Source organism: Salvelinus alpinus, chromosome 20 (assembly GCF_045679555.1).
Source record: "Salvelinus alpinus chromosome 20, SLU_Salpinus.1, whole genome shotgun sequence".
Lineage (NCBI taxonomy): Eukaryota > Metazoa > Chordata > Actinopteri > Salmoniformes > Salmonidae > Salvelinus > Salvelinus alpinus.
Window position 1 is genome coordinate 40,275,182 of NC_092105.1, and position 22,267 is coordinate 40,297,448.

Sequence of the window (22,267 nt, forward strand, 5' to 3'; positions counted from 1 at the left end):
CAGTCCTGTCTGGTCCAGCGACGGTGGGTTTGTGCCCATAGGCGACGTTGTTGCCGGTGATGTCTGGTGAGGACCTGCCTTACAACAGGCCTACAAGGCCTCAGTCCAGCCTCTCTCATCCTATTGCGGACAGTCTGAGCACTGATGGAGGGATTGTGCGTTCCTGGTGTAACTCGGGCAGTTGTTGTTGCCATCCTGTACCTGTCCCGCAGGTGTGATGTTCGGATGTACCGATCCTGTGCAGGTGTTGTTACATATGGTCTGCCACTGAGGAAGATCAGCTGTCTGCCCTGTCTCCCTGTAGCGCCGTCTTAGGCATCTCACAGTACGGACATTGCAATTTATTGCCCTGGCCACATCCTCATGCCTCCTTGCAGCATACCTAAGGCACGTTCACACAGATGAGCAGGGACCCTGGGCATCTTTCTTTTGGTGTTTTTCAGAGTCAGTAGAAAGGCCTCTTTAGTGTCCTAAGTTTGCATAACTGTGACCTTAATTGCCTACCGTCTGTAAGCTGTTAGTGTCTTAACAACCGTTCCACAGGTGCATGTTCATTAATTGTTTATGGTTCATTGAACAAGCATGGGAAACAGCCTTTACAATGAAGATCTGTGTAGTTATTTGGATTTGACAAATTATCTTTGAAAGACAGGGTCCTGAAAAAGGGACGTTTCTTTTTTTGCCGAGTTTATGAAGAATGCCATGCATTTTATTGGCACAGTAAAGGCTCTTAACCCACTCACCTCTCCAACATCATAGACCAGAATCTGTCCATCAGAGTCTCCCACGGCAATCTCTTTGCCGGAATGGGCCCATCGCACGCGGTTCAGGGCTGGGTTCCCCTCCACTGTGGTACTGGCTGTAGGAACCTGCAAAAGAAACACCTCATATGTCAACGCCAATACTGATGACTGACTGGATTTCTGTTACACTATGGGCCAGTTTCCCAGACACAGATTAAGCCTAGTCCTGGACTAAACGGCACTATCAATGGAGAATCTGCCAGAACTAGGCTTAATCCGGGAAACCGCCCGTATAGATGCTGCATTGGTGCAAAACTCGTGGTAAAGGGGGAATGCGCCAGGTACCTCGGTGTCGTTGTTCAGGTTCCACAGGTCAAGATGGCCCACTCCATCCACACACGCAAACAGCGCCGGGTGAGTGGGAGACCACATGACGTCGTAGACGTAATCCGAGTTGTCCTCGAACGAGTACAGCGGCTTGTTGTTCTGAAAGAGAGAAACGTAAGCGGCACCTGAAAACATAGACCCACTGAACTGACCATGCCAAATACAAATATCTGGATCAATGCAATAAAAAAAAACAGATGCAGCTTTGTGGGTTTAAATGAGTCCAAATTCAACCACATATGTTGCTTCCTAAATGGCAACCTATTCCCTATGTAGTGCACTTTGTTGGGAATATGGTGCCATTTGGGACGCACAATAGTAACAGCAGGCTTTCTAATGGAGAGACGGTACAGTACCTTAATGCTCCACAGCTTGACGGTCCAGTCGAAGGAGGAGGTGACAAACAGGTGGGAAAAGTCGATGGGCCCGGTCGCTGTGTGACAGTCTATCCCTGTGATAGGCCCGTGGTGGCCCTCAAACATCTCACTGATCCCTGCTTTACTGTGGCCCAAACATACAGCAGATAAGAACGCAATAATTAGCAAACACCACGTTACATTTCTTAAGGAACCCCTCGATGAATACATTAACCAATAAGAATCTAAGCCCTATCTGAGCCAGGGGGAGGGGTCTACTCATTTTATTTGGCCTTAGTGCTATTAGCACATACAAACACATTGAACAGCTAGCCGCCCCCCCCCCAGAAAAAAATAATCAAAAGGAAGTTTGTTCTGAAGTGTCTGTCTTATATCTGAGAAATATAAGAAAGATCAGGAAACATTGTATTATTATGTTTTTTTACATGTATTTCACCCCTTATTTTTGGCACGTGTCTAAGCCCTGTCTAAACCGGGGGAGTTCTACTAAGTTATATGGAATTGTTTTAAGAAGATAATTTTGCTATTTGATTTATAATTTTAAGAAAAAAATATATATTTGGCCTTAGTACTATTGGCCCATTCAAATATTTTTTTACATGCTATGCGCTTCAGCACTCACATATTGGTGTGTAGCCCAAACTGTTCGGACGCTACAGACAGAAGTTGGCAGATCAGCTGTACCGACTTCAGACGAGTCCCAAGACGCTTGTGAGGGCCATAGAGCAAAACGAAGACCACCATTGTGTTCGTGAAAGTCTCATTTTCAATAGAGGGGTCATAATAGTTTGTAGGTCAAACCGTTCGTACGCTACAGATGATTTGGTGAGAAGACTGATTTTCAGGATGTGTCATGGTCTGACAAAAAAAACATATTTCTAGCTTAAACAGACAGACTTATGGGGATTATTTTATTATGCTAATTAGATTTCCACAGGGGAGCGGGCATCAAAATTAGGTTTTTAACATGTATACTTAGTGTACAAAACATTATGAACACCTGCTCTTTCCATTACATATACTGACCAGGTGAAAGCTATGATCCCTTATTGATGTCACTTGTTAAATCCAATTCAATCAGTGTAGATGAAGAGATTCAAGGTTAAAGGATTTTAAAGCCTTGAGACAATTGAGACATGGGTTGTGTACATGTGCCATTCAGAGGGTGAATGTGCAAAAACGGGGTGCCTTTGAAAGGGGTATGGTAGTAGGTGCCAGGTGCACCGGTTTGTGCCAAGAACTGCAACGCTGCTGGGTTTTCCACACAACAGTTTCCCGCATGTATCAAGAATGGTCCACCACCCAAAGAACATTCAGCCAACTTGACACAACTGTGGGAAGCATTGGAGTCAACATGGGCCAGCATCAATGTGGAACGCTTTTTACACCTTGTAGAGTCCATGCCCTTACGAATTGAGGCTGTTCTGAGGGCAAAAGGGGGACAACTTAATATATTAGGAAGGTGTTCTTAATGTTTTGAAGACTCAGTGTATACTGTGATATCATTACCAACTAAATATACTGTACATTAAATATGCCAGCATATACAATGAACAAAAATATAAACACAACATGTAAAGTGCTAGTCCCATGTTTCATGAGCTGAAATAAAAGATCCCAGAAATGTTCCATATGCACGAAAAGCTTATTTCTCTCAAATTTTGTTCACAAATCTGTTTACATCTCTGTTAGTGAGCATGTTATCAAGATAATCCATCCACCTGACAGGTGTGGCATATCAAGAAGGTGATTAAACAGCATGATCATTACACAGGTGCACCTTGTGCTGGGGACAATAAAAGGCCACAACACAATGCCACAGATGTCTCAAGTTTTGAAGGAGCGTGCAATTTGCATGCTGACTGCAGTAATGTCCACCAGAGCTGTTGCCAGAGAATTTAATGTTAAATTTCACTACCGTAAGCCACCTACAACAAAGTTTGAAAGAATTTGGCAGTTCATCCAACTGGGGGGGGGTGGAGGAGTATTTCTGTTTGTAATAAGGCCCCTTTTGTGGCGAAAAACTAATTCTGAATGGCTGTGCCTGGCTCTCTATTAGGTCAACCTGGCTCCCAAGTGAGTGGGCCTATGCCCTCCCAGGCATGTGAAATCCATAAATTAAGGCCTAATTTATTTATTTAAATTGACCAATTTCCTCATATGAACTATTTAACTCAACAAAATCTTTGAAATTGTTGCGTTTATATTTTTGTTCAGTATATTTCTGAATTTTATAGTACACAAGGTTTGGTTAAGACCTCCTTTTTGTCTCAATTTACTTTGGGAATAACATTTAGAGAATTCCCCTTTTAACATGCCATGACTGTAGATTCCCAGCCCAGTGGGGAGAGAGAGACAGCTTTCAGCTCCAGAGCCAAATGTTGCAGAGCTGTGGCCCTGATAATTACGCAGAGAGGTAAATACCCAGCATGAGTGATGCTTATGCGTTATTAACTGGGATGAGAGTATCATACCATTGTAAATGAGGTGGAAAATCAGTCCCCCAATTACCGAGGTGAACCTGCAACGCAGAACCTAGCAACTATCCCCTCTCGGCGGTCTCTGGGCATAATGCAGGACATTAACGTTAACACCGTAGCCGTAGAGACCAGGCTCTCCGTCGCAGGCAGCACTCCGAGTCAAGCCATGTTGCTCTGTCGCCCCACATGCGGACACACTGACTGTTCGCTCAAACGAGAGCATTGTGCAACAAACTTCAGATTCTAGTCTCTTTGGGACACCCAGTTTTAAACAAACTCCCTCACTCCGAGGGAGAACTCCTCCAAAAGAAAAGAGGGAAAAAATGATTTGTTTCCCCTCCATGTGTGCCCTGTTTAGGTTGGGCGACCTTTACAAACATAACTGACAGAAGCTAAAGCAAAACAGGAAGACTGGGGTAGGAATGAAAACCTCAAAACAGCAGGAGATCAAGTGTTGGATTCATATTGCTTGGGGAAGTGAGGGGGATATATTTATGTTTTAAACCGGGGCCTAACAAGCCTCCTCAGTTTCCTGGAGGTGTCTGTCCAGCCAGAGGGGACGAGGACGGGGACAAAGGGGGGGGGGGGGGTGTACCTTCCATGACGACACGCCATGTAGACGGAACCGTCCTCACTCCCCACCGCAAAGTTGTTGACATCTCCGAGGGGGAAAGACATGGAGGTGACAGCGACGGCCTTCGACTGCTTCAACACCAGCTCCAGGCTGTCCTGTAGAGTAGGGGGAGGGCGGGAGGGAGCAGAATAACATTCACAACCAGCTCTCTCTGCGCGGCCTGCATGCTAACACACACACTACCCTAACCACAGCCTATAAATTTCACTTGACAGGTTATTAATGCAGAATTTAAATTCAGCTAGCACTTTATAAATGATTAACATTTGACATCGATGGGTTTGGCAGCGGTGTCGGAACAACATTGCTAGCGGAGATCATTTCCTTGACTTTGGAGAAAAAAGAAAAAAAAGAGTTGAGCGCAAAATTAAAGGTTTACGCATAACAAAAGGGTTCTAGTGAGGTCCCGGTGTTTGACATGCCCTATGAATGGGCCGACGTGTTGTGTGCGCAGAACGGGCTGAACGATCCCATGTCAGTGTGGTGGCGGGAAGGTGACTGATGGGTGGTACCTGCGGCTGAGACAGCATGTCCAGGCTCCAGGAACACATCTTGCCGTCGGTAGAGATGCTGATGAGGTTGTTGGCGTTCTGGGTGCCCAGCACGTTCACACAGTACACTGGGTGCTGCATAGAGAGAGAGGAACAAGGCCCCACAATGAGGCTGTTCACGACACACCAACGAAACCATGTTCCTGCACTCGCCTCTAATTGCCATTGTATGTGTCAAATGTAACTTGAGATCAAAATATATTTTGGTGATGGTTGATTGACATTCCATCCCAGTGTTACCGTGTGTGCTGCTGCTGACAGGGGGGTCCTCTGTATGGGGGTCCTCTTGTTGCTCCGGTTGTCCCACAGAACGATCTGCCCTGAGTAGGTGCCCCCCACCACCAGGTTAGGGTGGAACTTGGCAAAGGCGGCCGACATCACTGCAGACTGGCAGAGAGAGAGGGGGAGGGTAAAACAGAAGAAGAAATGAGAACGCCATGTTAGCGTCTGCTGAGATGGAGAGCACAGCGGAATGGCGACAGCTCTCCGCTAATATACGTCTAATGTCACCTCCAATCAAAATCGGCTGTGTGCAGTCCCCATTTCAGACCTGCTCAAAATAACATACAGACTTCAGCCATTCAGCCTCCTGTAGCAGTACACCAGCTTGCTGTAGAACGGGCTGCTTATTTTCATTTAAAACTAACAATCCCGTGGTTTCCATGACTCACACTTCACCACTCACGGCAGAGCCTTCTGCTGGAGGCTGCTCACGACAGGATAGGTCTACATTATTCATGCTAGTTTATTATGTGTAAAATCTCCTTCCTTGCTTTCTGGGTTACTGGTCCAAGCCCTACCTTCCCCGTAGCCTGAAACACATCCCCTATAAATCCTAAAACATGTAGTCGTCGTATGTAATCATTAATTCATCCAAGTACATTATTTTTTTTACACAAAAAGGTGACACCTGGTGAGGAAAAATTGCATTTCCCGCCCACTTAGAGGCATGAAGAAAAATGAGTTCACACTTCTGCTCAGTTTTATTTCGTCGGTGCAATGTGCCTGGGACTACATCTGCTCTGGCGGCAGCAACATGTGGTTCTACTCAACCTGCCTTGGTCTGCGAACCGCAGGGCATGCAGTATATTAAGGCAAGCCAGTGAAGGAGCTTCTCTCTCTCTCTCTCTCTGCTGAACACAGGGCCCTTGTTTAGACACACATGATAACCACTCCAGCCCTGCACAGCACACTTAATACGACTGCTGCAGCCTCTTGGACCCCAGTCAGCTATTGCAACACTGCTCTTCTCCGGCGCCTCACTAACATGTGTTTGTGGATAGATGTGGAGGAGGTGAATGCCAGCCCGGTGAAATCACAATGTGGATAAGAGAGGGGGGTGGAGGTGAGAGAGAGGGAGAAGTGGGAGGGATGGTTGGCGGTATGCCACACTAGTCAGGGAGAAAGCCACCCATGAGGCAGAGGGAAAGGGAGGGCCCTGCGTGGCTTTAGTACCTGGCAGTGGAAGACGTACTCCGGCGTGTTCTTCTTGTACTTCATGTTCCAGACCAGGGCCACCCCGTCCGGCTCGTGGGGGGCTTCCTCGTTGTTGTTGTATGAGGCAACCAGCAGCTCAGGATACTGGTGACAGACAAATCAGCCCAAATGAATGTCAAGAGGAAGTAGTCATGGCCCCCAGGCTTGGCTCCATGTGAACAAGCCTCCCCTGCCCTCCGCGGTGCCGGTGAATGCCTAGCAGAATGCGTAACCGCCCCTCCTTCAACAAGATTTATGGCCGGGAAACTTTTCCCCAACAGCGCAGTCTGGTAAATAACGTTTGGATGCTACAGCTTTGCATAATGTTAAAGGACTAGGGACTAGACTTCTGAGAGAGCCGAGTGAACCACGGTAGTAAAGTTGGCCACTCCAGGTCGTTGGCCCCTCCAACTCAACCCTCCAGTGCACATTTAAAACACAAGGAGAAATAGCTGAGGAAAGAATGGCTTTAAAGACCTGCTCTCAACCACTTACCAGACGTAAACAAACCATTAACCTGCTTCTCATAGTGGAACAACTGAAGTTTACAGTTTGTGAATACACAATTAAACACAAGGGAATGGATTTTGCTCTAAGCGAACGACGTAGTGGTGAACAATGACTTGGTGTTCAATCACTGACCGAAGCCATTGCAGAACTATGAGACAAATGAAGAGCAACATTAGGGGAAACAAATCACTGCGGGCTTGTACTAACTGACAATTTGTGCATGACACATTCCCAGCTCCAGGAGGAACATGGTTAAATGTCTAATGTGTAAAATAAGTCCCATGTATATCATACAGAATTAGGCCAGTGGTGAAGGAGTTAAAGACTCAACAATATATTAACATACTTCATTCTTACAATAACAATCTAACACACAAAGACAGATTGACATGATTCACAAAGACGCAGTAGCCAGTGAAACCATAAAGAACTATTTCTTGCGTTTTCACTCAGTGACTGAGTCAGTGAAAAGGTTGCATCATGAGCCAACGCTGACAGACGGTGCTGTGTTATACCGGTATAGGGTGAAGTTCCCCCCAGTTTTCCCAATGATTAAGGCTAGGATTGGAAAAGGGAAGCTGATCCTAGATCTGCACCTAGGAGAAACTTCACCCCGGAGCATGTTTTTACCTGAGCGGACCAGTCCAGACAGGTGACCACACGGTGCTTGGACCAGCGCTCGTCCATAAACTGCCTGTTCAGAAACAGCTTGGTCCCCGCCTGGATCTCACTAGAAAACAGCATAGTCACAGTCAAGTCATAACAATACCACACTCTTTCCTATTACTAAACAGCGACATGATTTGGCCTTTTCTACTCAAAAAAAGGTATCAAAGAAACGTGACTCGTCTATCGGAGAGCTTTCCTAACCCCTCCTTCTCCTCCATCTCGCGACCACTGTAGTCGAAGAAGACGTCCACATGTTCGGACAGGGCCCGCTCCACGATGCGGGTGCTGTGGTCAAAGAAGGTTATGAACTGCTCAGAGTGGAGGATCTGCAGCTTCTCCTCCTCGGTCAGCTCTTGTGGAGGTGCTACAGACAGACGGACAGTAAACGTTACGGGCAAAAGATACAGAATCATCTAACAGGTTTGGGTTGTCTCATTCAAATTTTTAAAAGTCCAAAACAAAAAGGGACGTCATTCAAAACTTGGATGTAGAAATCCCACAAAAACGGTTTGTAGGATTATTCAATGAAGATGACGTCAAAGAGATCCAATTGTTATTCCTTTGACACCAGAACTCCTACCTTCCTCCTCCTCTTTCTGGACAGGTTTCTCTGTTCGGGCTTCAGGCACTAGTTGTGGTGGAGCAACTTCCTCCTCCTCTTCTTCCTCTGTTGGGTAAAAGGTGCATGATTTCCGTTGAACACTACATTAACCTGGCAATGCTTTATATTTCATGGTTGAGACAAAATTAGTGACGCCAAATTTGACAGTGGCAAATGAGCAAAATAAAAAATGCTGTTTTCTAGTTATCAGTCATGGCTTATTTTAATTACAATGGTTTAAAGTGACAACTGATCCTGCAATTCTGTGTCAATGTTTGGTTCATTCCTATTGACTACTACTACTAGTCTACCTCCGCAACATTGTTTTTCTCTTCAATATAACACACTGAATGTTAAGCAGGCTAGCATGGGTATGGGAATGGAATCATTCTGTGTCTATCTCCCATTTGTTTGGTTTGCCAACACAATGTCACCTCTCTGAAAAGACCTGCGCCTCTAAAGTTGTCATTTGTGTGGAGGGGGTGACGCAGCAGGGGTCTGGGTCCTAGGGCCCCCCCCTTTCCCCCTCTTCCTGTTAATGAGACCCAGCTATTCAACATGAGGCTTGCACTTGTCAGTGCAGCCATATCCTCCATGTCCCAGTAACAAGTCCCCCCCCTTCCAACCAGGCCAGGGGCCGGGGCCATGGTCCGGGGCCAGCGGGCGGGGAGCAGCTGCTCAGGCCCACTGCCAATGGCCCGACCAGCTGACAGGACGGTGCTAACCAGATGGCGCTGCTTGGATTGTCTTGTTCTACTCCAAGGTGGCATGAGGATGGCACAGAGGTTTCCCGCCTGGCCGACCCTAGACAAGTCTCTCTCTGAACGGCAAGCCTGTGCAATTACCGTCCCACCAGGGGGTCTACAGACTGCTATTCAACCTTGGAGAACGTACAACAAAATACAGCTTGTAGGCCGGACCAGCTGGCAAACCCCACGCTGGCTCAGACACACTAGACAACTCTGCTATCTCAAACCAACTCCTCACCGTCCCCTCTCCATACACGCCTCTTCCATGCATAAATAGACAGTCTAAACAAACACATTCATGTGGATGAGAAAATGTACAGTGTGTTACTTCCATACCTTTTTAGAGCTCTATGTATGCATAGTTCATCTATAATGGCAGCAGCGTTGCACACAACCTTTCCATTTCCACTGAGATCTATGATAAAGTAATCTGTCACTTTTCCCATATAAAGTGATTCTCTTCCCTCCTTCCTATTAGGTGGGAGGGCGCTGGGTGCTCTGATAAGTTTACAGAACTGGGTTGATGACGAGCCGTTTCAAATGGACGGCCGTACCCTGAGACCCAAAGGAGAAGGTTAAAATCTTTCCTTTCAAGGGCCTCAATCAGGCTTAAAGGAAAACAGTAATCACTGTCTTTCAGCTGGGCCCGGCCGCGCTCGTCAGCCATTTCCCCCGGCGAGGCAGGCAGAGCAATCAACCTGCCAGGCATTAGGAGCGGAAAGACAATCTGAAAATAAAGGGTATAATGCACCTGCCAGCCAAAATGGCCATTTGGAGAAAAGCTAGTGATCCTGGTGACCCCGCTGGGGTAAGAGGACAGAATCGGGGGTGGGGGGGAAAACATTTAACAGAATTCAACACGGATCAACCATGTCCTGCACACTGACACCTCCCCTCAAAGCAGGCCCAATTATGGCTTTTGTACCAGAGAAATAAAAGCTTTTGGGGGGGGGAGTGGTGCCGGGAGAGGGAGGTGTAATCACAGTTCTTTGTCAATAGACACTATATTAATGCAAACGAGACGTGGCCCCAGTGTGTTGTTCACGTACAAAACTAATGACCTCTACTCCCCCACTGCAGGTGTGTCCGTCGCCTCCACAGCCACAGGATGGACAACGCAAATCTGACTTCCACATGTCAGTTTACTAAAGGCTGTTCCACAAACCTCAGCTTCCAACTGCTGGTCTTTCGAGATGAGCTGCGGAGATAGCACACGGTCTGTCAGTAGAGAGAGAGCCCACTTAGCGCTAAATACAGAACGCGCCTTGGCGTCATTCAATTCACCGCTAGTTTTCAATCCGTAAATGAAAAATGTCCTTCCCCTTCAAGTCTAAAGTAAACAGAATTACTCACAACAACTGTTCACAAACCACATACGACAAGGTGCTTAATTCTGTTCTCCTATTTATTGCATTTGCTCGCTAAAATGAACGGCAAAATAATTTGACATCTCAGAATAACACCATAATGCCCTAAATGTATTTTGCTGCTATCAGAAGCAGGTCAAGCAACAAAATAGGTTCACGTGCATAGCATAGGCCTACATCACATTTTCTACAAGTGTCACATACGGATTTACTAGAGGGACAACACAATCCGGGAGATTTCAGCAGTCACCCTACTGCCATTCTGATGAGCAGGTTAATCAGGGTTCAGTCAGCTTTAAAATGGGAGGCTTTTGTTGAGTTTACACACTCGGTCACCTCGCTCTCTCTGTGTCTCTATCCCTTTATATAGGCTCTCTTTCAACAAACAAAGGATTGAGACAAAAAGTACCTTTCTGTGAAGATGTGATTCAGCAAAATAAAATAGTATCTACCCTATAAATGTTTCTTTCTGGTTATTTTTTTCACATTCATAACTTGGAATAAACTCTACTAGAATTGATATGAGCATGCTGAAACTCTAGTTAAAAATGGTAGCCTAGGCCTAAATTTAATTCAACAATACAGTCAGTTAAGAGGTACTAATCATCAAGTGCCAAGCGCATGAAATGTGACAATGGTCAAAGAGTGCCACTTCGAACAAGAGGCTGTTGAGTTCCTTTCGTGATTAAAAGTTATGGCCTTCCCCTGAATTCCAAGTGATTAAAACAATTGAAATGAATCATATTTCAAATGTACTCAAATGCTCTCTTGTATTGCCTGAAGCCTTTTTCAAACAGAGTTCCAGGCAGACCACTCAATGAATTTCCCCATATCTTCTTCCCATAATTACAACCTCTTGCTAAGCAGCACTTATTGACATTGCATAAAGTCTACTGCTGTAGCCTGAACACGCTAACGTTCTTGATATAGGCTACCACAACATTTGATTTCTACACACGGTGGGCCTGATTCACTGCTTTTCCTTGCATGACCTGGAATGGGAATTACAACCATCCCAAATAAACAATGAGTATTACTTTTATAAATATTGTTGGGCCTAAGATTTATGGGGAAACGTCTCAAATTAATAGATACCACCAGGTCACAACACTTGCATCTACACTGGACTCCTAGTAGCCTATATTAGAGAGTCTAAAGCAGTGCCTTTCAAACCTCTCCCATGAGACCCCCCAGACGTTTCACAGTTGAGTTGTAGCCGTGAACTATTTCACCTGATTCGCCTATTCAAGCCCTTGATGATTAGTTGACAAGTTAAAAATCAGGTGTGATAGCTGTGGACTAGTTCAAATACATGGAACGGCTGGGGGTTCCCCGAGGAGGTAAAAAAAAAACCTGGTCTAGAGGATGGGAGCTGGAAGGACCAGTGCCCCCTATGTAAATTAAAGATGACTAATTAGCTTTTTGTGCATTTTTTGGGAGAGGGGTTGGTCATCTATGGGGACCATTTGGGGTCTCCCTCCTCCACCCCCCCCCCGCTCTCTGTCGAGCATGGCACGGCAGCACCTCCCTCCAATGCCACCGCCCGCTGACCTTGTGTGCCGTGCCGTCGCCTCCTCTTGACAACATGATGAATCGCTCAAATCAGTGCACACGCCCGACTCCACCCCCAACATCGAATATGCACAGAAGGGTGCGAACAGGCGAGGGAACGCCGCCTCACCAAGTGCCAGGAGTGATGCCGCGAAAACGCACAATGTCACTGAGTGTGTTTTGTTATGTGCCTATTGGGTGAAGGGAAAAGACAGGGAAGCGAGAGAGTTGATGAAATGATTACAGAGTGGCAGAGAGAGTGGAGGGGGTCTAGTGTTGAACAGCCGGCAGAAACCATCCTTGTTTAACACAGTGTTACAATGCCCTAGAGAGAGAGTCCCTATGCCTCCAAGGAACAGAACAGACAGAGAGAGCTCCACTCTTCATTCTTCACTGGGTCTGGTTGTTTTTCCCCCAGAGTCACACAACTTGTTCACAGCCAGACTGCAGGCAATTCACAATCCTCAATGACAAATCACTACAAGTCATCTGGCTAGTTTCCACGGGAGATTGAAATGATAGGGAACTAACTTGGTTCTATGCAGTTTGAAGGGGGAACTTAGAGGAGTTGCTTCACAAGCACAAAGACAACTAGCCCGTGCAGGGAATAAACCTTTTGTTCACCAACCAAAACTTTCTACGGACACAAATCCTCAATCAGAATTTTTTTTAAGTCACTCACTGTATAAATATATATCTTTTTTTAAACAGCTAGGTTACATTGCCCCTCTTTATAGCAGCAGGGTAGTCTCTGACATGTCTTGCTGATAAAACAGTGTAAACAACTAAGATGGATTTCAGTCCGAGAGAGTGTTTGAACTGCATCTTAGCAAAGAAAAACGAGGGGCGTAATCACAATATTGCACATGTGGACTTTACGAGTAAATATGCTTTTTTTTTAAAGATACGCATAGACAACCACATGAAAGCTGCTGTGCAACAATAACATACATATTGACATGCTTCCAATACATTAGCCGAGCATGCACAAAGCACTTCATATCTAGCCAATCTACTGCCTTTCTTCCCCATTCGCACTGGCCCTCTCAACTTGCACATTTATTGTAGCAAGGCCCTATTGGTTTGAGGATGGGAGTTGAAAAAGGAGTGGGCATACGTGTGTGAATTTAATCTTTCCTTTGGTTTCTTATGTTTCTCGGGGCCCCTGCAATTTCCCCCAGCTTTCATCTCTGTGCTCGGTAAGGCCAGATCATTTCCACTCTGTGTTCACTTCCTGCTCCCACAGGCCACATCTCTCTCTCTCTCTCTCTCACACACACACACACACACACACACACACACACACACACACACACACACACACACACACACACACACACACACACACACACACACACACACACACACACACACACACACACACACACACACACACACACAGCTTTAGTTGTGTCCCGAAAATATCAACTCCTAAAAGAGTCTAGAGTAGTTGAGTCAGGCTTTCACCTTCTTTCTGCTGGGTCATCACAGGTGTCTGGGTCTCCTTGGTGTACGACACCATCTCTTTTGGAGGGAAGTCAACATGGGTGATCTTGGCCATGCCCATCTTCAGAGGTCCACGCCTAAAAGCAGAGCACAACTTCAGGACACATGGAAGGGCCAAGGAGAGCTGAAACAATAACATAAACCTGGGCCAGCCCAGACAAAGCACACAACGGTACCATCATATTGCCGCCTTTTCATTAGCACCTCAAAGCTGAAGTTGCCTTTAAGACCGATGGGGGATTTTGTCTTCTGATAATCACTTATTCATGGAGAAGGAAAGGAAAGACAACAGTGTGTATGTAGGTCAAAGAAAGATGCCACCGAAGCTACACACTTTTCTTCTGATATAAAATGGCGGCTTTGAGAGGGTCAAGAAGAGAAACAACACTAGAGGTCGAAAAGAAGGTAGTGTCCAATACCGCAGCTCAGAGTCAGAGTGAAGCTGAAGAGTGGACGGGTCAGAGTCCCAGTGGAGAGTCCTGGTTAGTGTCACAGCAAGAAGGCAGCATTAGTGAGAGAAAGCAGGCATAAACCAGAGGATACAAGTTAGAACATATACACTCAGCATGCCCACACTGAAAAACACAGGCAACAAACCAATTGACTGCATAGGATTTCATTTCAGAAACACTGCGTGAATAATTTTACGTAGAGGTTGGGAAAACGAGGTTACCACAACAACCCTCCAGTAGGCACTTCCACATAAAAAAACAAGGACAGTATCTGTTTAAAATGCGTGGACACAGGTCCTGAGAGTGTGACGACACGGTGTAATTAGGCAGCCTGAGGGACTGGTGAGGCCTGAACTGTGTCACGCGAACGGCTTGAACTCCCATGTGAGGGAGCGCCCTGCGGGGAAAACATGACCTCCATGTGTGTAGGAAATGGCCACGCTGCTGAGGGAAACGAGTCAACACGTACAGCCTTGGGGTGGAGGAAGAGCTCCTTGGCCCTGATGGGACACTGGGGGATCTAGAGTTTCAGCAGGGGGACCGGGGCTCTAATTAGGGGTTAAGATGTCCCCCAGGCATTGCACAGCCCTGCTGTTTTATTGTCCATTTAGGACCATCCTAATGCAACAGAACACAAACAAAATGAACATGCACACCCTCAGCATAAGCTAGTAATCGTTCTCTTTAATGGTACTGTATATCCCATGCAACACCATGCTTCAGATGGGATATTGTTAATGTACACTCTTAAATGCATCAGCTTACCCTGTGTAGTGCTATACGAATCTAGAACAATGTGGAACCTCGTGCTCGGCAAAAACTAGTTTACTTTTACAAGCGCGTCATGCTAGGTTTTAGACTGCATGAAAAACCATGGCAAAGCGTTGTTGGTGGGCATTTGTGTGTTACTTTGAGAAGAACACCCGTACTGTGATCTCAAAAACTGTACATGTTTATGGGCATAGCTTATAATGCAAAATGCACATGTGTCAATTTAGTCAAACTAACTCAACAATAGTTTACATTTTACTGTAAGAACATTAGCAATATCTTACTAAAAACCTAGATGCGAGATTACTGTTCCAGCTGTGACATGGATTTATAGAGAAGAGACCTGCTCAAACCTGTGATACACAAATCCTTCAAAATGACACAGACATTAGGAGAGACAGTCCCTCATTCATTCCTGCGATTAAAAGCCCCTGCACGCATCACAACCTAAATTACAGCAACGCTGCACTGTGCTTAGAGGATATAGGCTCTTTGCAGAGAGAAATGAAAGCATTTTGTCATTAAACATTAGACTGGGGGGTGTTTGTACCTGGGTCCCACGGCGCCATCGCCTGAGTCTTGGCTCCCTGCCTCGCTTGGTGTGCCCACGGATTTGCAGGTTGGAGACATGGGAGGAGGGACTAGATAGTGAAACAGACAGGTATCCTCTGTTACTACGCGCAGAGGCTGTTCACAATGGCGTAAAAGTACGTAGTGTTGGGGTACCAGCAGTGGTAAATATATATATATATATATATGTTAATGTTGAATGCAAAAAGGCAAATAAGGAGTCGGTATGAGCAGCACAAAAGAGAAAAGACAAAGAAAAATTGTTATATTTCATGCCATATGCTGTGAAAATGCAAGTGAAAATTCAACAGTAAGACAAATACCAATAGTATTACAAACAACTAATCACACATCAGCATACCAAAAGTAAATGGATGAGACATGGTAGAGAAGTTGAGGCAAAAATAGAGTTGTCAAATTTTAAAATACAAACAAGTATTTAATCATGTCACTGTCATTTTTTAAAAACTATTTACATTTCTAAGTAACCTTGGTAAACCTTAGATTTATTTAATTTAATTTTCTGATTTCATTCATAGCATCAGTTCCCTACTTTTCTATCGCAAAGATTCTGGTTTACACACTGACAGGCCTGGCCAGTCATTAGGCAACATTAATTAATCTACTATGGACCACTTCTGCCCCCTTCTGTTAGCTTGGTGACAATGTTCTCTCACATAAATCTCGGGTTTAGAAACACACATGTCAAGAGTCAGATGGTCTACACTAGAGGCACAATACACTTCATTGTAAATAGCTAATGTGGAGAGATCTGTTAAAAATCTGCTGGTACATGGTTTCTTACCAACAGGAACATCAGCTGACGTGATGCCCATGCTCTGCAGAAGGGCATCCGTCTCACGTCTCTTTTTCTCCAAGTCTGAGTCGTCCATTGGGGCGGCATCTTTCTTCGGGTCAGCCTGGGAGAGAAGCAGAGCAGATACACGGTTAGTATCCTGGCTGTAAGCATGAGGAATAGAGGGTTTGATGGAGCGTTCGAGTCTGATAATCTGAATTAGTTGCCTGGTTAACTTGCCTAGTTAAATAAAATGTATAAAACAAATTAGGCAAGTTTAATAAAACAATTAGTCTAGCCGTAGAATCTGTAAATTTTCCATGGAATCAAAGCTATTGTTCCTCTTTACACTCAAATACACCTACTCAGAGACTGAGCAGAATGCGCACTGCCATTTTGGTAGGTCTCGTTCAGGGGGTAATTAAAGTCCCTATAAGCATGTACTAACCTCTTTCTTTTTGCGCTCATCTTCCTTCCTTTTTTTCTCCTCCCTGATCTGAGCCAGGCGTTGCTTCTTCCTTTCAAGCTCCGCTTTTAGCTCGCTTTTGTCTGACATGATGCCAACACTGTAGGACACAAACACGCTTCAGAACAAGATAGGTGACCTACAACATTTTACAGAAGTCTGATTTGCCATTATTTGTACAGGTGTTATTTTCTTGTCTCTCACAAATGACCACGAGTTAGGCCACACATTGGAATATAGACTATAGTATGGTCAGAAGCACATTTCACGAGCTGTTCTGAAAGTGTAATAAGATCACTCCTTCGTTTCAACGTTTCAAATCAACGAGAATAGCACCTGCTCCTTTGATCTACAAGGTCAAACCATTTAACTAGGGGGACCACTGCTAGGTTTTTATCATGAATTAAGTTTCAGCAGGGCCCAGATAATTTGGTTCAAGAGCACACTACTGTCCAGGCATAGAAAGGATGGATGCTCTTCCATTAACAGGGTCCTGACCATCTGGGCTGTAAAACCCTCTTCTGGTCCAAAGCCCCATTCAAGGCTCTTTTGTCTACTCAACTTCACAGTGCGCTCTTAGAGATTAAGTTGATAATTTCAAGAGGCTTTATCATTCTGCATACAGCATTAATCAATCCTCACATCCTCCACAGCACCTGACCCTTTCGACACCCAACACAGAGACCACTTCAAGACATTTGTCCTAATTGCAGAATTTAAGACAATGAATGGAGGTCTGAGCTATCATATTGAAATAGATGTGTAGAAGCCTTCCTTTTAAGATGGTCTGTGCAGTGTGAAACCCCTTGCACATGAAATTTGATCAACCTTGAGATAACAATGTGGTTGATGCAGCTGTGTTTATTTAACTCATACATTTGCATTCTGCTGACAAAAACAGACAATAAAACATGCTTTTTCAAGGAGGTGTTAATTGTGAATGCAGACTTCTGCAAAAGTACAAATGTATTTAACTGCAGGGTAATACAAGGACTTTAGTTAGCTAACTCTTATTAAAAAAAAAGTGTCTTTAGTTAATTTTTTTTTATTATAATCATTTATAATCATAAAAAAACAGAAGAGGTAATCTAGAGCTCCAACATAAGCGATGCTGGCAAGAGTCGAGCCGAGATGTAACTAGTCTAGCCACCACAGACACTGGTCAAGCCATGATGAGTATTGAGCAGCATATTCTTGCTTCACATTTACTTCTACTAGTGCGCCAGCATTGTGTACATATCCCGTACCCCCCCCCGTGTTATCTAAAAATTCAACACATGCGAAAAAAAACGTTCTTTTTTTTTACTGACACAATTTTTCGCGTTGGTAAACTAGCTGCGGCCCCACCCAGCCACTGACCAAGTGAGGGAGTTATATTAACATGAGCCGCTGTGCACCGGACTAAAGCCCGTGAGAAGAAAACGGACAAATACTGTGAGGGAGAAACGCCATTCTCAAATCAAACAGTCATCTGCGCCGCTAGGGTCATGTTGTCAACAAGGCAGCATGGTGCACCGTTCCTAAACATCTATTTTCCATAAAATATATGTTCGAATTTACAGACTAGTTTTCATTGGGAATATGTCTACACCTGTTGTTTACGAAGCATGTGACGAATACAATACGGTTTTATCAAAAGTAACCACTTTTGCATGCGAAAACACAGAATCCAACTCATTACTCCACGTGCTTAACCTAACTACGTCACTTTTGTTTGTTTTTAACATACTTCGCCGTCAGACAGAGCAGGGCTGACGAAAGCCCGGGAGGCAGCCCGGTTCCAAAACGAATACGATCACTTTTCACCCGAAACAATCTCCCACCACCGGGGCAACCCGGGCCTTAATCGAATCCCCTCACTGTGTGTAGTGACAGACAACATTTTTAAACTAGCGAGCTAAATAATTGATGACTGACTTGGCATCCTGATCTCTTCAAGTTGAAAGCATTGATTAGGTAGCTGAATATTTCGCAAACACTTTATAACTACCGTTCTTTAACATAAGGTTTTATTTCAGCTTACCTTGTAACGTTAAGATTATCAACTAGCTAGCTATATCACAATGAAGTGCAAGTGAGTCAGCTCGGCCTGCTAGCCAGTCAACAAAGACAACGGGAGGGCTGGCATGGCGACTAAATCGCAACACGTTTTTTATTATCAACAATATGTAAAACAAAAAAAGTACGCTCCACGTTTCACTTGTAATTTGGTAACAAACCTGGTTTCTCCTCGGCTTTCCACTCGCTTGAATCAGGAACCCAGGATCCTTTCCTAAACTTGCCAACGCAACCAATGCGGAATTACGAATGCCGAAGAGGGACATCTAGATTGATATCCGCAGCCGATTTGCTTGCAATGAGTTTACTGCGCCAGTGGGGAGCACTATCTATGCAAGGTAGTACGATCCCAGTGGCTGCCGATAAAGATAAGTGTTGGTGGAGAGATAATTTGAGAGATGCATATCCTAGTCCTGATAATTTATCTGCGCGCAATACTATGATTTTGGATCCAAGAGGGTGTACAATCCATTAACCCTACAGAAAATATATTTGAAAAAACATAGACCTACTAATCATAATTCAACAAAAATGTATAGGCTGCAATAGAGACATGTCTACAAACATTCAGGTAATGTTATAACATAATCATTTGTAAAATATGCTTTGATTTTATGCAGCAATTATGAATTCCTCAATGTATGAAATCCAGGTACACAGTGCATTGAACAAAGTAATGAGGAACTTTGTTTGCCTATTATTGCCTTTAGGGAGGCCTATATGTAATATTACATTATATATTTAGATTATAATGGATTCACCTCTCACATCCCTTCCCTAAAGATGTGTTGGTTCTGTAATTCCTCCCTTAAATGAAAATAAAAACACTGAAGAATACAGTATGTAATCGTTATAAAAGCTATACAAATGTAAAGAATATGTATTTGATTATAATTTTTCTATACTTCAATAGGCTAGTTTAATCCTTTATCAAATCATGATTCAATGATATCAAATTGAGCTGTGTAATTTATTTGTAAAAAATTACAAAATAAAAAACTGCTTAAAGGTCAACATTCTGGAATGGTTGGGAACAATTCCTCAAGGTGCTATTTGGAACAAAGGTTTACATTTGCTTTGGGACTGCCAGAACAGTAGATCCATGCAACTTTTTAAAGCATCAACAAACACACAGAACCAGCAGTTGGTTTTCATGTTACTCAGTTGACCTGTCCTGAGTCCTCCAATTTACCACTCCTTCTCCTGGCATCTCCATTGCCTTCGGGGTCAATCGGGTCAGTTTGTTGTGAGAGGGCAGTGCCCATTTTGGTGCCAGCTGACCCATCCCCGTAAGTTGGCAGGGAGCGCAGGACCTGCTCACTGGGGCGTTTCCAAGAGGGGCGAGTAGCGATCCAGAGAATTATTGCGCCAAAAACTACTATCAGTACTCCCAGCACATTCACAAAGTTGGCCTCTGGGGGAGAGTCCTTGTACTTGGGATATTTCCTGAGAGACAAAGAAGAGAGAGTTACCTATAGCTGTAATATCATTTTACGAAATGGGGTCTCTAAGTACCCAAGTTTAGTATATTTCTCATATTTCCTGCCTTGTAATACTTACAGGCCAAAAATGAGCTTCTCTGTGATGCCCATGAGTGCTGTGGCTATGACACTGGCAAAGATGAACAGGCCACTGTAGACGTGCAGGGGCATAAATGCTGCTCTCAGGTATATCGGGGTGATGGGTATCAAGTATATACACACTCCCAGAACAAGCTGCTCAGTAAAAGAAGAAAGCTCAGGAAACTCTGTCAAGCATTGTAATAAAGAATGGCATGTGGTATACCTACTGTGCCATAAAATGCACTTCATAAACAGTATTCACAAGCATCCATGCATAGAACTCTAGTTATGTAGTAGGGGGGAAAGATGAATAATGCTTTATGGCAAAGCTTTATAACAATGTAAAAGATATTATGAAGCAATCATTATGGAGAGTTATATAGCGTAATACTACCCACATTCAGTGCTTGACTTGGGAAGGAGCTCACCGGAGCAGAGTACCGGCACCTCAAATTTTCTACTGCTTGAGCTCCTGTTCCTCTTCTAAAATATTAGCTCAAAAGTATTGTGGAGCTCCTGCCCCTAAATATAAACAGTACCTGCAGCCAAAATGAGTACAATAACCTATTTCAGTCCAAGTCAAGCACTGACTACATTATATATTTGAGGTGTGCTTACCTGTAGTGAATATAGTATCACCGCTGCTAGCCCCACCCAGCTGTGCAGGCTATACATGTTGGGGATGTTTTGTGCATTGTGGAAGTCAAATACTGCTACCAGAGATATGACAGCGAAAATGAAGGCCAATATGTTTAAGCCAGCATGAATAAACTTCATCATTAACTTGCTGCACTTCCAGGTCCATGGCAACCTATACACCACAATGGCTGAAACAGAGGAAAAAAACACTTATTCAATTTATTAATCATGAAAATGCATTCACTTCACCGTAATTGAATGGGAATAATGCACCCTCAGGGATGAGCAATTCCTGCTATAAATACCAAATTTTGCTAAATCCTGTTTTGACAGAATCGCTATGAGATATACTTCTATACTTCTTTTTAACTAATGTAAGTGCATACCAATCAAAGTTGCTGTGTCATTCAAGTTAATTAGGCTACACTAAAGGAGGTACTTCACGTTAAATAATGCAAATGATTCTGGAATGTACTTTTGTAAATTATCAAAGGGTGCTATTGTTTTAGGCTACTCAGTCAGTAACTTTACTCCGAAATGCATCAGGGTAACAAATTACCATAGAGCACCTAACATTTGTTTGCAAAACAAGTCGATAACAGGCTATTTCTACTAAACATTGACACGTTTCATAACAATGTATATTTCGTTCAATAACAGTAACGTTAGCCCCTGACATTACAGCCTTGCATAGCATACTAATCTGTTCCAAGATTGATTCATTCCCAAACTTCACTACTTGTTGAAATAACTTAACTTTTTTATGTATTGACAGACATCCATCGCTTCAGATTTGACTGAATTATGTAACGTTATGTACAGAAGAGAGAAAAACAAACTTCTCACCAATTCCCTGCATAAAAATGAACCCGGTAACGATTAAAACAGGGTGCCAATTGAATTCCGCAAATCCTCCATCCCATGCTAAACCTTCCTTGAAGTAGAATACCCATCTCAAAACAAAAATTATCGACACAAAACCAACGGATACAGCGGCCGACAGCGCGAACAGGAACTGCTTGAAATTCTCCATCGCCATCTCCGACGAACGCACTTCAACACTGGACTAGAGGAATTTCAAGAGGTTACTCAGGGGGGATGGGTCATGACTCTTCATAACAGAAAGTCTGAATGTTTTTAACTACCAGTTTTGTAACCGCAGGTTGTTACAAAAGCGCAAGACACAAGTTATTATGGAAGCCCATTCCCTCCACCATTTCAAAAAAAAAAAATTATGTCGATATTAACTCGAAATTTCATGGTATGCAAGTAAAGATTGAGATATGTATTCGAAATTACGAGATATGCAAGTAAACATTTCTAGATACTAAGTCGAAATGTTGAGATAGACC

At 44.0% G+C, this 22,267-nt stretch overlaps 2 protein-coding genes across 4 annotated transcripts in view; both read right to left on the minus strand.

Annotated features, from left to right (window-relative positions):
- LOC139546874 (dynein, cytoplasmic 1, intermediate chain 2a-like) overlaps positions 1 to 19,014 on the minus strand; it is a 21,267-nt gene extending 2,253 nt beyond the window's left edge. Inside the window, exons 1-16 of one of the 3 annotated variants that reach the window (XM_071355780.1) lie at positions 18,876 to 19,014; positions 16,639 to 16,756; positions 16,200 to 16,314; positions 15,375 to 15,465; positions 14,021 to 14,080; positions 13,563 to 13,678; positions 8,408 to 8,494; positions 8,029 to 8,191; positions 7,789 to 7,888; positions 6,628 to 6,753; positions 5,413 to 5,559; positions 5,134 to 5,247; positions 4,583 to 4,716; positions 1,487 to 1,631; positions 1,089 to 1,229; positions 744 to 869 (exon numbers count right to left, since the gene is read on the minus strand). In XM_071355780.1, the coding sequence (XP_071211881.1) occupies positions 744 to 869; positions 1,089 to 1,229; positions 1,487 to 1,631; positions 4,583 to 4,716; positions 5,134 to 5,247; positions 5,413 to 5,559; positions 6,628 to 6,753; positions 7,789 to 7,888; positions 8,029 to 8,191; positions 8,408 to 8,494; positions 13,563 to 13,678; positions 14,021 to 14,080; positions 15,375 to 15,465; positions 16,200 to 16,314; positions 16,639 to 16,746 (1,773 nt within the window). In that variant the 5' untranslated portion in view covers positions 16,747 to 16,756; positions 18,876 to 19,014. Of the gene's footprint in view, positions 1 to 743; positions 870 to 1,088; positions 1,230 to 1,486; positions 1,632 to 4,582; positions 4,717 to 5,133; positions 5,248 to 5,412; positions 5,560 to 6,627; positions 6,754 to 7,788; positions 7,889 to 8,028; positions 8,192 to 8,407; positions 8,495 to 13,562; positions 13,679 to 14,020; positions 14,081 to 15,374; positions 15,466 to 16,199; positions 16,315 to 16,638; positions 16,757 to 18,679; positions 18,780 to 18,875 lie in introns of those variants that run through there. The other 2 variants (XM_071355781.1, XM_071355782.1) reach the window with 2 other exon arrangements.
- Positions 19,015 to 19,665: 651 nt separating this feature from the next.
- Positions 19,666 to 22,261, minus strand: cybrd1 (cytochrome b reductase 1). The gene is made up of 4 exons (XM_071355786.1): positions 21,762 to 22,261; positions 20,895 to 21,103; positions 20,275 to 20,429; positions 19,666 to 20,160 (listed from the first exon to the last, which is right to left on the minus strand). The coding sequence occupies exons 1-4, from the start codon at positions 21,952 to 21,954 to the stop codon at positions 19,875 to 19,877; spliced, it is 843 nt and encodes a 280-aa protein (XP_071211887.1). The 5' UTR covers positions 21,955 to 22,261; the 3' UTR covers positions 19,666 to 19,874.
- Positions 22,262 to 22,267: the final 6 nt, after the last annotated feature.